The sequence below is a fragment of the Carassius carassius genome, chromosome 13, assembly GCF_963082965.1.
Source record: "Carassius carassius chromosome 13, fCarCar2.1, whole genome shotgun sequence".
NCBI lineage: Eukaryota > Metazoa > Chordata > Actinopteri > Cypriniformes > Cyprinidae > Carassius > Carassius carassius.
In genome coordinates, this window is record NC_081767.1 from 33584047 (window position 1) to 33597135 (window position 13089).

The window sequence follows — 13089 nt, forward strand, 5'->3', positions numbered from 1 at the left end:
AACGCGATCAGGGAAACATGCATATGTGTTTCCAGCTCAAATGCATCGTAAACAGGTCGTCTGTAGCTCACTGAACTCAACAAATCCTTGCCAGCGTAGTCTGGGAACAATGAATAAATGAATATTGACAGACAGAACAAACAAATCTAGCTTTTTTTGGGGTTGAGATCATTCAGTGGGAGCATTGGTTTGTGTCCTCGCTCTGCATCTTTAAGCTCAGTGCAATTTGACCCCTTAAACATGAACCTACTAAAATAAATCTCATCGTCCATTTCAAGTATGACTGGAGTCTTTGGGGACGAGTGCGAGGGCCAGGAGCCAAACGCATTACTCTCAGCTGAGATAGCGACCAGTATGTGAACCGCCAGATATATTTAAAACCAATTAGCGGTGAGGAAGAGCAGAGTAATGCCGCCCCTCTCCTCTCCTCGCCAAAAGAAGGTGAGTTAGGAGACGTTCTCATTGGGCAATTAAAAAAAGACCGGAGACCTAAACACGAAGCCCTCAGGATCACACACACACACACACACGCACGCACGCACACACACACACACACACACACACACGCACGCACGCACACACACACACACACACACACGCACGCACACACACACACTATTTACACATTTTATCAAGTTTCCACAAATGAACACAACCTTTATGAAGCCTAAATGCGATCACCAGAAAGGGAACCACATGGTTGTAAACTTCAATGTCCGCTAAACTTTGGACAGCTTTTTCAATCTTTACAAGATGCTACAGGCAAAAACATTGTGTATTTCATGCAAAAGTTAATTTGATTTTGGGCTAGTTGGGTTTTCTTAAAGGAAAGAAATATTTAAAAAAACACTTTTAAGTGTTTGTTTTATTGTACTTTATCTATTTCAATCTGTAGATTTCAAGTATAGTACTTTTTCCTCCACCTCAGCAGTACTTAAATACACCAGTTTTATCCCTGTCTACATTCTGAAGAGTTTTACTGGGGGGTTTGTTCACATAACATCTGCCTGATTTTATACATTTAATTCTTAAAGACAAGGTCAAAATGTGTTTATTTATTGTTCTTTCTGTTGACAGCGTTTTCTAATAGATGGAAAGATTAAAAAGAGGAAAAAATCCCCTCTAAAACCTTTTCAACTGAATAAAACAAGAATTCTGAACCTTGATTTATCCAGTATTCCAGGACATTTATACAAATTAATGCATAATTAAATACAGTTCCTCCTTTGCATATGTAAACATAGCATTTTGAAATGAACTGTTTTCCCTCCATGTAATGCATGAGTTTGTATTAATAAATAAACAAACTCAACACAAAATATCAATGCTTATCTTAAAAGTTCTTGAGCTTGTGTTAAACACAGACCTTATTTCAGGCATTTGACCAAAAACGCCCTGACTTCAGCACAAAGAACCGGAAGTGCAAAAGTGCTCATTTCTGGGTTTTAGGACTCATTCCTGCAGCACTTTATGTGACGAAAGGGACACTAGATGCATGTTTGGGCTAATAGTTTTGACACTGGCACAAACATGCACACACAAATTGGAATAATTGTTGAATTTTCTGCATTTGTATGCACACACACACACACACACACACACACACACACACACACACACACACACACACACACACACACACACACACACACACACACACACACACTGATGAGTGTCAGGCTGTTGTGTTGTGTTGTGGTGTTGTGTCTTTTGATGAGTAGTTGCTTATGGGTGTGTGTGTGTGTGTGTGTGTGTGTGTGTGTGTGTGTGTTTGGAGGGCACAGCCTGCAGGCGTAGAATCACTCACCGCTGAACACACACACACACTCCGTCCTTGACACATCAGATCTGCCCTCGTTTGTCCCTTACTATTTTAGTGCTGCAGATGAGGTGAGCTCACGACATGCTCTCACCTGCCGTCTCTCCCTCCATCCTTCCCTCTGTCGTTCATCCTCTGTCTCTCTCTCTCTCTCTTTCTCTCCCAGAGTCGCTCGCGGCAAGAAGATCCAGAACAAGCCCGTCTGAAGCAGAAAGCAAAGGAGGTGAGGCTTCTGTCATTACCACTGACATTTCAAGGCTCCCGCAGATGAATTTTTTATGCCGTGCTACATATGTAATGCCATTTAAAGTCTGACTCTGGAGAAAGAAAAAAAAAGAAGAAAGTTTGAGGAATTATTTTCGTTGATTGATGTCCTGTGAAAAAATGAGCGTTTTCCTCTTTCTCTCCAGCTCTGGGCTGGTATTTAGGAGAATGTGCTGTGCGGGGCGGAATGGGGAATCTGATTGGAGATGAAGTCAGAGTTTTTCCCGTTTGACGGATAATTTGCAGAGGCCATTAGCATCATAAAGGCGGATGGCTTGGTGCTCGATCTGATCCTGTGCTTGCAAGACGGGAGACAATTAGTATTCGTTACTGTGGTATGAGACACAAATTGCTTGCTTGTGTCTTCTCCCACATTGATTTTTGTTTTGTTATGCTGCCAATTAAAAACAGTGCGGTTCTCAATTCCTGGTAGATCTAATGACACACTAGTTTTACGGAAAACAGTTGACTTTGATGCGAGGCTGATGCATGCGTTTGTGGTATTTGAAGAAACAGCTTTAGATGTATGTGTTTGTGACATGCACTGTGGTGTTTGGACTCCGGCCGTCACTGATGGTGCATAGTGCTGTAGATGTCCAAACAAGCCCCGTTTGGAAAACCTCCTCTGATACGAACATAGAAATGCATTTGTAAAATTGCTCACTTGGTTTGATCGTTCGACCCAAAGCTGAGTTTTGTCCTATCCTTGCACCTGCAGCTGTGTTTCTACTGTCAATCTGAGAAAATGACTTTGCTTTTAATACTAAAACTTGTAGACAAACATGTAAAGAACAAGAAAGCCCTGTGTGGAAATCAGAGTTTTTCTGAACAGAAGAATTGGATTTTTTTTTTGCAATTCATGTGTTGGAATTTAAATGGAATTGAACACAACTCACAGGAAGCTGAACTGGACACTTAAATTTTCATTTATGCATTAGGCAGATGCTTTTATCCAAGGAAACCTACATTGGATTCAAGTTACACATATTATCAGTGAACGCTTTCCCTGGGAATCAAACCCATAACCAACTGTGTAATTGCTTTTCCAGGGAATACAAACCCTTGATCTTGGCCTTGTTAGTGCCATACTCTACATGTTTAAGCTACTGGTAATTCTACCTCCTTAAATTCAAATCGCAATTCTGCATCCTGTTTAAAACAGGAATTAGAATTTCAATTGATTCTCAATTCAGTTCAATTCAATTCTGAAAGGTGTACAGTCCTGGTTGACAAGCGGCGGAGATAAATTAATTATATACACCATCTATAGTGGTTTCCTACCATGCATTAAGTTTGGTCACCCGTGTATTCTCCACTAGATCTCCTGATTGTCATCTGTCCATCTTTTTTTTTTTTAGGTATCACCCTTGTTTCCGCTCTCTCTCTCTCTCTCTCTTCTGCTCCACATTAGAGAGGTGTAACCCTTTTGAGTGGATTGTAGTCTTTCCATCAGCCTGTGCTGTATGTAAATGAGGTGATTTGTAATAGGCTGTCCCCGAGGCCGTGTGATCAAAGTGGATCTCCGCCCTGTTAAGTGGCAGGCAGCTCATCATCTCAACACAGCCAGATTAACTTTCCAACCACAGAACGACTACTCACACACACACACACACACACACACACACACACACACACACACACACACACACACACACACACGCGCTCCGTCTGTGTCATCAAAAACTCCCAACTTGTTTCCAATCAGAATTTTAAATAGGCTGAAATCTCACTTTTATTTGCTGTTGCACCAGGAATGGCATTTTCCCGTCTCTCTCTCTCTCTTTCTCTGGGCGTAATGGCCGTGGTCGTTTCTCAGTGCGGTTCTTCCTCCAGGTTTTTTCTTCTCCTGATCGGCTGCAGGCGACAGAGCTGCTGTTTGCCTCTGTCGTAGAGGTTTCACACATCTGCCCAAATTTTCATCAGGATAATGAGGTTGATCTGCGCTGCTTTCACTCTCTGTGACGGGTAGAGCGGCGAGAGAGAGGTTTATTACTCATAACCACACCATGGACACAAACACACACACACACACACAAACACACACACACACACACACACACACACACACACACACACACACACACACACACACATACACACACACACACACACACACACATACACAGAGAATACTGCACTTATGTGATGTGTGTGTTAGGAAAAGAGTCTTTATGCATCTCTTTTGTCAGAGTCACTAGTAGACATGTTTATACCAACAACTTGATAAGATTTGCACACTAATTTAGTTTAAGAGGAAAATGTTCTCATATTTACTCAGGCTCATCTCTTTACAATTTCCTTTTGTGTTCCATAGAAAAGATATTTACAAGTTTGGAATGATGTGGGTGAGTAAATGATGACATAATTATCATCTTTGACTAACATATCTTATATCTCTTCATATTTTTTGGACTTTTACACCTTTTGTTTTGTCAGATTTAATGTCTTTTATGTCTCTGCTGTTTCTCCTAGATTGCAATTAGGGTTGGGGAGGTTACTTAATTTATTTCTCTACAGATTACAAAATACATGAGTTTTGCAACTTAATTTAAATACGCTTGAGTACTTTGGAAATTAAAAATAATAATAATGAATTACTGATGCTCAAAAAGGCAACACAATGCATTGAGCTTTTAGCATTGGATAAATAGGTTAAATTTTTAGCATTGGATAAATAGGTTAAATTGTACTTATTTTGTCTTCTGGGAAACATGTAAGTAGTAGCTTTTGATGTGCAGTATTAAATAATAAAAAATCTTTAAACAAAATTAGTTTACACCCCCTGCTCTTAATGTATTGTGTTTCTATCTTAAAAGCATCAGTAAATGTTTTCACCTTTTGTAATAGTTGTGTAAGAGTCCCTCAGTTTTTCTCTGAGTGAAAAGATGGATCTCAAAATCATACAGTCATTGTTGGAAAGGGTTCAAATACACAGAAGATGCTGAAAGACCCAAGAAAGACGTCTCAAACTGTGCTCAAACTAGCCAAGATACCAAAATCTGCAATAAGCTTGGTCTCAAATATTCCTCAACAAATACTCCCCAAACCAAACGATCTGTGCATCATTACGCATGCTATAAAAGTTCACATTGGGATCTCTGAGATTTGATTCGGAGACAAATCTGAGACATTTCTGAGCTCTTTCCTGCCAATCTATAAGAAGCTTCTCCTGAGTCTTTTTCATTTTGCTCTCCCTTGATACTACAGTCATGATATCGACGAGATCTGACTTGTGATTTGTCTTTCCTTTGGGAGATGCTGTTAAACGAGCGTCTGCCTCGACGAGCGTGTGCGTCTGATGGACAGATGTTTTCTGATCGGGGCAGGTTTCCTAACCATTTATCTTTTTCAGCCCTTCACAAACATTCGATTCCCTGTAATGTCATCGAGCGCGTGTGTTTGGGAACCTATTTTCCACAGTCCTCAGCGATGCCCAAAGGTCAGATGGGATATTTTTAAAATGCCCTCGGTGAAAATCAATGGCCAAAAAAAGAGACAGGATGCTGGAACAGGGGCGCCCGCCCTAATCAGCAGCGCCTCGCCGCAGATACAACGAATCTGTAGAGAAAAGCGGAGAGATTGTGAGGGGACACATGACAAATAGAGAGAGGAAGAAGGCAAAATAAAGTGAAAGAAGCCACAGATACATAAAAGAGAGCGAGCGAGAGAAGCCCTGGCAGATACATCACTGTGTCAGGTCACACAGACACTCTGCGGCCACAGATTCATCATCGCTGCCCCGCTCTCAACAGGAGAGGAGAGGAGAGGCAGGGCAGAGGACGCAGAGTGACCACAGCTGACCACCTGGGTAAACCGGTGTATTTCACCACAACAGCCCCTGGTCCAGCGCGCCCGCCGGCCGCCGTGTCACAGACAAGGACAGAGTAACAGAGGTGGAGTAAACACTGGCTCCCGGTGCTGCGAAACGCAGGAGTTTGTCCTGCTGCTGATGACTGAGAGTGGAGGCAAACACTAAAGAAGATCAATCAGAGCAATTTAATCTGAGACCAATCAACAGATAAATCATCTAAAAATTTACATTCTACATATATGTATATATATTTATGTGACCCTGGAGCACAAAAGCAGTCTTATGTCTCTGGGGTATATTTGTAGCAATAGCCAAAAATACATTGTATGGGTCAAAATTACTGATTTTTCTTTTATGCCAAAAATCATTAGGATATTAAAGGAGCTATGTGGAGGTTTTTACTTAAAAAAAATCTTTAAGATAGAGTTTTCATTTGTACATGTATGAGCCAACCATGATGTAAAAAAAAGAATGACACCTCGACTGTCCACCACGGTTGCCTCTATCAGCCTGTAGGCTCAATTGTGTGTGGAGGAGTCGGGCCCGAATTGGAGTGAAAATTCACAAAATGTGACGTCATGCGCCTTCTCGTCTACTTGGGCTTACAACCGTACGGCACGCCAGCCATTATAGTAAGCAGCGGCAAGTGTTTTCAAATGGACTCTGCGGATGGAAAGAAGCGACCAGCCTCCAGCACAATTCAGACACCCACGGACTCTCCTCGTAAGTAAAAAAAAAAAAAAAAAGAGCGTGCGCACTGAGAACGAGCATGAGACTGGCTGCAGTTCCTCTAAAGGCCACTGGTGTCAGTAACGGTTAGACATTTCAGAACCTACGCAATGCTCCTTTAAGTAAAGATCATGTTACATGAAGATATTTTGTAAATTTCCTACCGTAAATGTATTAAAACGTAATTTTTTATCAGTTATATGCATTGCTAAGAACTTCATTTTGGACAACTTTAAAGGCGATTTTCTCAATATCTAGATTTTTTTGCACCCTCAGATTCTAGATTTTAAAATAGTTGCTTGGGATAATATTGTCCTAACCATACATCAGTTTATCCAGCTTTCAGATGATGTATACATTTCAATTTAAAAAAATTGACCTTTATGACTGGTTTTGTGTCCAGGGTCATATATATATATATATGACAGAACATACTCTTTTCAAAACATTAGCAATTTTAACCAACCTCAAACTTTTGAACTGTTCCTTAAAGGTGAAGTTTGTAATATTTAGATTTAGTTTGTGGTGTGTTTAATGTTCAGAGTCACTATTAGTGAAACACTGTGACTCTGTGATGCTTTCAGAACATCAGTCTGCTTGTTTGAACTTTCATCTTCTGGCTCGACCAATGATGGGAGTTAGGGGGCGGGACTATATGTTTGACTGACCAATAGAGATGAGGCAGAAGGGGCTGTAGAGGGCGCCAGTAAAAAAATATTTCTATATATAATAACAGATAAAGACAGTACTGTTGTAGCTTCCTACAGAAATAGAGTTTAAGGTTTGAATCTGAAGCCCTGTATTACCTGTTTTCATTAACGGCCCAATTAGACCAGTTCTGAGAGTTTAAAAACACAAAAATAGTGTCTGATATACCTATGTGGTCATCAGTAATATAACTTGGACTCATTTATGAAGATATTACGTGACATTCAGACATTTCATCAATTGGTTATTTGTCTTTTAATAGTAGCACAAATAATGACTTGGGTCACGAATCATGAGTAAAATGTTCTCAGTAGTGTTTCAGGTTAAGTCTGAGCTTTTTTAAAATTTAGGGTTAGGGTTTTTATTATGCATAAACTTAATGCAAATAAACGCACATAACAAGCACAATAATGATGATAATAATAATGATGATAATCAGATTTCATCAAAAAAATTTAATAAATAAGGCTATAAAATCAGTGTGTGCAGAAACTCAGGTCATATGTAATTGGGAGAGTTTAATGAGAAATATTCAGTTCATATTAGTTCATTTAAGAAATTCCTGAAAATTTCTAAAGGAGACACATTTGAGATTGCCAATGTCTTTTTTTTTTTGCAACATGAAAAGCAGGAATCTTTGGCCATTTGACCTCTATTCAATCTAATTTCTGTCTTGGAGAAACATTTGAGATACAATTGATTTAAATCTCAACAAAAATTCTAAAAATGCATTTTGAAAATCTCACCACAAAGCCTTTTTTAGAAGACAAAAGACGTTACTCAGCCGCTGATCCAGCCGTCTATCCTGAATCTGTTTTTATTTTCCTCTTTGTGGTTGCTTGTTTCATCACTAAGATTCCTGAAGTCAAATTTCATATGTAAGAAAGAAGGAGTGGGGGGGGGGGCAAGCTTTAAAAATACCTTTGGTGTTCCTGTGTGTTTGTGAATATTAATACAAAGTGCTGTAATGAGAGAAAGAAAAACACAAAGCGAGATTTTTGCCTGCAAGCGAGATGGCGAGGAATCTGTACAGCGAAAGGCCCAAGTGTGTGTGTGTGTGTGTGTGTGTGTGTGTGTGGCCGCCTGTAGGAGGTCTTTCTCTTTGTATGTAGATCTTCTTGGGATGTTAGCAGCAGGGGAATCAGGAATGAAGAGCTACTCTTTTGGGGCTGAACTGATGGGTCTGAGTAACAGAGAGAAACTCAACGAGAGAGAGAGAGAGAGAGAGAGAGAGAGAGACCAATGAGACACAATGAACAGAAAGATGAAAGGTTTAGTGTTAAAAAAGCAGACTTCAGTCTAGCCATGTTTTTAATGACCACAAAAATTAACTTTTATTGGAACTACATCATATTCCTTTTTTTTGTCACTAACTACTACAGCCACTATAACTAAGTAAATGTTGTCATTCTCCACACATTCAGCAGCTTTATTTTCCACATCTGTCTGAGATGAAGTGAGTTTTATTTACAAATAATGTGTGAATAGATTGCTATGAATTTTAACATACTGTAGACTGTTGTTTAAACGTTTGGGGTCGGTAATGTTTTTGAAAGAAGTCTCTTCTGCTCACCAAGGCTGCATTCATTTGATTAAAAATAAACTGAACAAAATTAGGAACGCAACACTTTTGTTTTTCCACCCAGTTTTCATGAGCTGAACTCAAAAGATCTAAGACTTTTTCTATGCACACAAAAGGGCTATTTCTCTCAATTATTGTCCACAAATCTGTCTAAATCTGTGTTTGTGAGCACTTCTCCTTTGCTGAGATATCCATCCGCATCACAGGTGTGGCATATCAAGATGCGGATTAGACAGCACGATTAATGCACAGGTGTGTCTTAGGCTGGACACAATAAAAGGACACTCTAAAATGTGCTGTTTTATCACAAAGCACAATGCCACAGATGTTGCACGTTTTGAGGGAGCGTGCAACTGGCATGCTGACTGCAGAAATGTCCACCAGAGCTGTTGCCCGTGAATTGAATGTGCATTTCTCTGCCATAATCCAAAGGCGTTTCAGAGAATTTGCCTGTATACATACAACCGCAGACCACGTGTAACCACACCAGCCCAGGACCTCCACATCCAGCATCTTCACCTCCAAGATCGTCTGAGACCAGCCACCCGGACAGCTGCTGCAACAATTGGTTTGCATAACCAAAGAACTTCTGCACAAACTGTCAGAAACTGTCTCAGGGAAGCTCATCTGCATGCTCGTCGTCCTCTTCGGGGTCTTGACCTGACTGAAGATCGTTGCTGTAACCAACTTGAGTGAGCAGATGCTCACATTCGATGGCGTCGGGGACTTTGGAGAGGTGTTCTCTTCACGGATGAATCCTTGTTTTCACTGTACAGGGCAGATGGCAGACAGTGTGTATGGCATCGTGTGTGCGAGCAGTTTGCTGATGTAAACATTGTGGATCGAGTGGCCCATGGTGGCTGTGGGGTTATGGTATGAGAAGGCATATGTTATGGACATCGAACACAGGTGCATTTAATTGATGGCATTTTAAAATGCACAGAGATACCGTGACGAGATCCTGAGACCCATTGTTGTGTCATTCACCCACGACCATCACCTCATGTTGCAGTATGATAATGCACGGTGCCATGTTGCAAGGGTCTGTACACAATTCCTGGAAACATCTGAAAACATCCCAGTTCTCATGGCCAGCTTACACACCGGACATGTCTCACATTGAGCATGTTTGGGATGCTCTGGATTGGCGTATATGACAGCGTGCTCCAGTTCCTGCCAATATCCAGCAACTTCACACAGCCATTGAAGAGGAGTGGACCAGCATCCCACAGGCTACAATCAACAATCAACAACTTGATCAACTCTATGCGAAGGAGATGTATTGAAGTGTGTCACACCAGATACTGACTGGATTTTGGACCCCCCCCCCCAGTACAGTAAAACAGCACATTTTAGAGTGTCCTTTTATTGTGTCCAGCCTAAGACACACCTGTGCATTAATCGTGCTGTCTAATCCGCATCTTGATATGCCACACCTGTGATGCGGATGGATATCTCAGCAAAGGAGAAGTGCTCACAAACACAGATTTAGACAGATTTGTGAACAATAATTGAAAGAAAAAGGCCTTTTATGTGCATGGAAAAAGTCTTAGATCTTTGAGTTCAGCTCATGAAACAAATGGGGGCAAAAACAAGTGTTGCGTTTATAATTTTGTTTAGTGTACATAAAAAAAAAAATGAAATAATTTTAAGGATTAAGGATTTACTGCTCGAGAAACATTTCTGATTATTTTTAATGTTAAAAACAGTTGTGCTGCCTCATATTTGTGGAAACCGGGATTTGTTTTATTTTTCAGGATTCACAGATAAGTATAAAGTTCAGAAGAACAGCATTTCTTAGCAATGTAAATCTTTTGTAACATTATAAATGTCTTTACTGTCACTTTTGATCAATTTAATTTGTTCTTGCTGAATAAAAGTGTTAGGTTCTTGTAATTTGATGAATTATATATATATATTTGTATATTAAGAAGGCATTTGTTATATAATTTCTTTACAGTACATCAGAGCTAGACTGTGATGGTTCTGGCCTCCAGTCATCATTTGTTTCTAACCATGTTTATGCAGCAACTAACGTCAGTCATGAAACACAAGTAGAAGGAATTTCAATGTAAATCATAAATCACATTTATGCACCACTTTATGTAAGAATGGTTTATGCATGATTCAAACCGATACTACATCTGCCTGTCACACTGATGCAACAATTTACATGCAGTAAGAAGGATTTTACAAGCAATGTACACAGAACTTCCTTCTGTCTATGGTTCTTCAATCAGGCTTTATATGTTTACAACAATTTAGCTTTTTTTTCATAATGGGAAAAAATTTATTAAACTATATTTGCTAATATAATATAATATAATATAATATAATATAATATAATATAATATAATATAATATAATATAATATAATATAATATAATATAATATAATATAATATAATATAATATAGATTAAATAAATAAAGTCCATTTTTAATGTCTGGTGAATTTTTACTTGAGACAATTTAATACGAATAATTAAAAAAATAAATTTCACAGTAATTCCTTCAGCTTATATTTCATGAACAATATGTGTAAAAATTTTTTTGCTGTTCTAAAATTATTTTTATAATTATTATATACCAATGCAGTTCTGTTTTCAATATTTTAGTTTGGATTTATTTAAATGTTCCTGCCGTTTAAGTGTGGCCTTGAGCTGGTTAGTGAACACTGTGTGGTAAAGTGCAGCTTCGGTGCTTCCAGAGCAAGCACGGCCTGACCTTTGACCCTTTACACTTTCCGCTCGAGAAGCGGTTGCGCACGAAAGACGAACAGAAAAGGCCTAAGCGAGAGAAAGAGAGATGGTCTTGAGAAAAAGAGTTTAGAGAGTGTGCCAAACCCGTCCGCGTGTTTCCATTAGACTGTCATGTTGGCTAATTAGAGAGCGGCGTCATGATTCACCTTGTTAATTAGAAGGACTTGCACACCATTGGCCCCGGGGCTCCGAAGAGGAAAACGAGAGATCCAGAGAACGAGAGGGCTCTTCTTCAACGCCCGCAGTCTCTCCTTCTCTGAAGATCCTTTTACTGTTTGATTCGAGAATGAATAAATCATCTGCACCATCCTTTCAGCGTGCATTCAACTCTTCATCTGACACCGATGCAAATTACCGCTGATCAATCGAAGGTGACGTCGTGCTACTTACAGAAGAAAGCAGAAGAGGTTAAGAGGGGAAAACACTGCTTGCCCAAGCACGGGTGACACAAAATTTTCTACTTACTTTCTAAGCAGGTTTTTAATGATCTCCTCTCGCAGGAGGCAAACGATGTTGCTTGAGTGCGTTATATTTCGAAATTCCCCTTTGTATAATAATGCGAACCACTCTCATTGTTTTCACTGCTGTTAAGTTAACCCCAGCAATAATTAAATATGGATACCAGCCAAGGTCAAACGGTGCACACATGTCTGCGGTTCTGTTGAATATGAGTGGTGCTTTAAGAGCAGGAAGTGACCTCATAATGAGCCGGACCCCTGGGGACGCCCGGGGCGTTTGTGTAATTGGGGCTTGGCTTGAACTGCAGGTCTCTAGAAATCTCCACAAAGAGCAAACTTCAGCCGGCTGCTTTAAAAACCCAGTGCTTTTGCTGCGTGAATGTGTTTTGATCTTCAGTGTCTTTCTGCCCGGCGTCTGCAGGTCAAGCCATGTTTGACCCTGAGGTCAGCGCACAGAGAGATCAATGATTTACACTTCACTGTGAACTGATAATGGAAACGATCTGATCAAAAACGGCACAATTTTATTTTTATTGTTTTATAAATATATATTTTCTAGAAACTCAGTTTTATTCAGTATAATAAATGAATAACTTTTCCTTTCACTTCATTGTCTGGCTTTTGAAATACAGCCATGTTTTATTTATTTTTTTCCGAAACTGCAATTATCTGATTTTGTAAATATCATTAATGCTTAAAACAACATTAAATCAAACTGGACGTCCTTAGTTCATTTCTAGGATGAATGATTCACCAGTGCATGTTATTCTAATGAAAAATATTTTTGTCTTCATAAACATTCATCAAAATGTATTTGTCTCTGCTTCTGGATATTTTTCTCTGCTTTGTGTTGTTAATTATTTTTTAATATTTTTTGGTCATCTCTAGGTTATATTTTTTTATAATTTTATTGTTATTTTATGTTAACAGTTATTCTTTTTTTTCCAAATAAATATAT

The 13089-nt window shown here is 39.4% G+C and overlaps 1 protein-coding gene across 2 annotated transcripts in view; it reads left to right on the forward strand.

Moving 5' to 3' along the window:
• LOC132156400 (transcription initiation factor TFIID subunit 4-like) overlaps window positions 1-13089 on the forward strand; it is an 86179-nt gene that overhangs the window by 39650 nt on the left and 33440 nt on the right. For both annotated transcript variants that reach the window (XM_059565400.1, XM_059565401.1), the window contains one exon: window positions 1986-2042. In XM_059565400.1, coding sequence (XP_059421383.1) covers window positions 1986-2042 — 57 coding nt within the window. The remainder of the gene's footprint in view (window positions 1-1985; window positions 2043-13089) is intronic.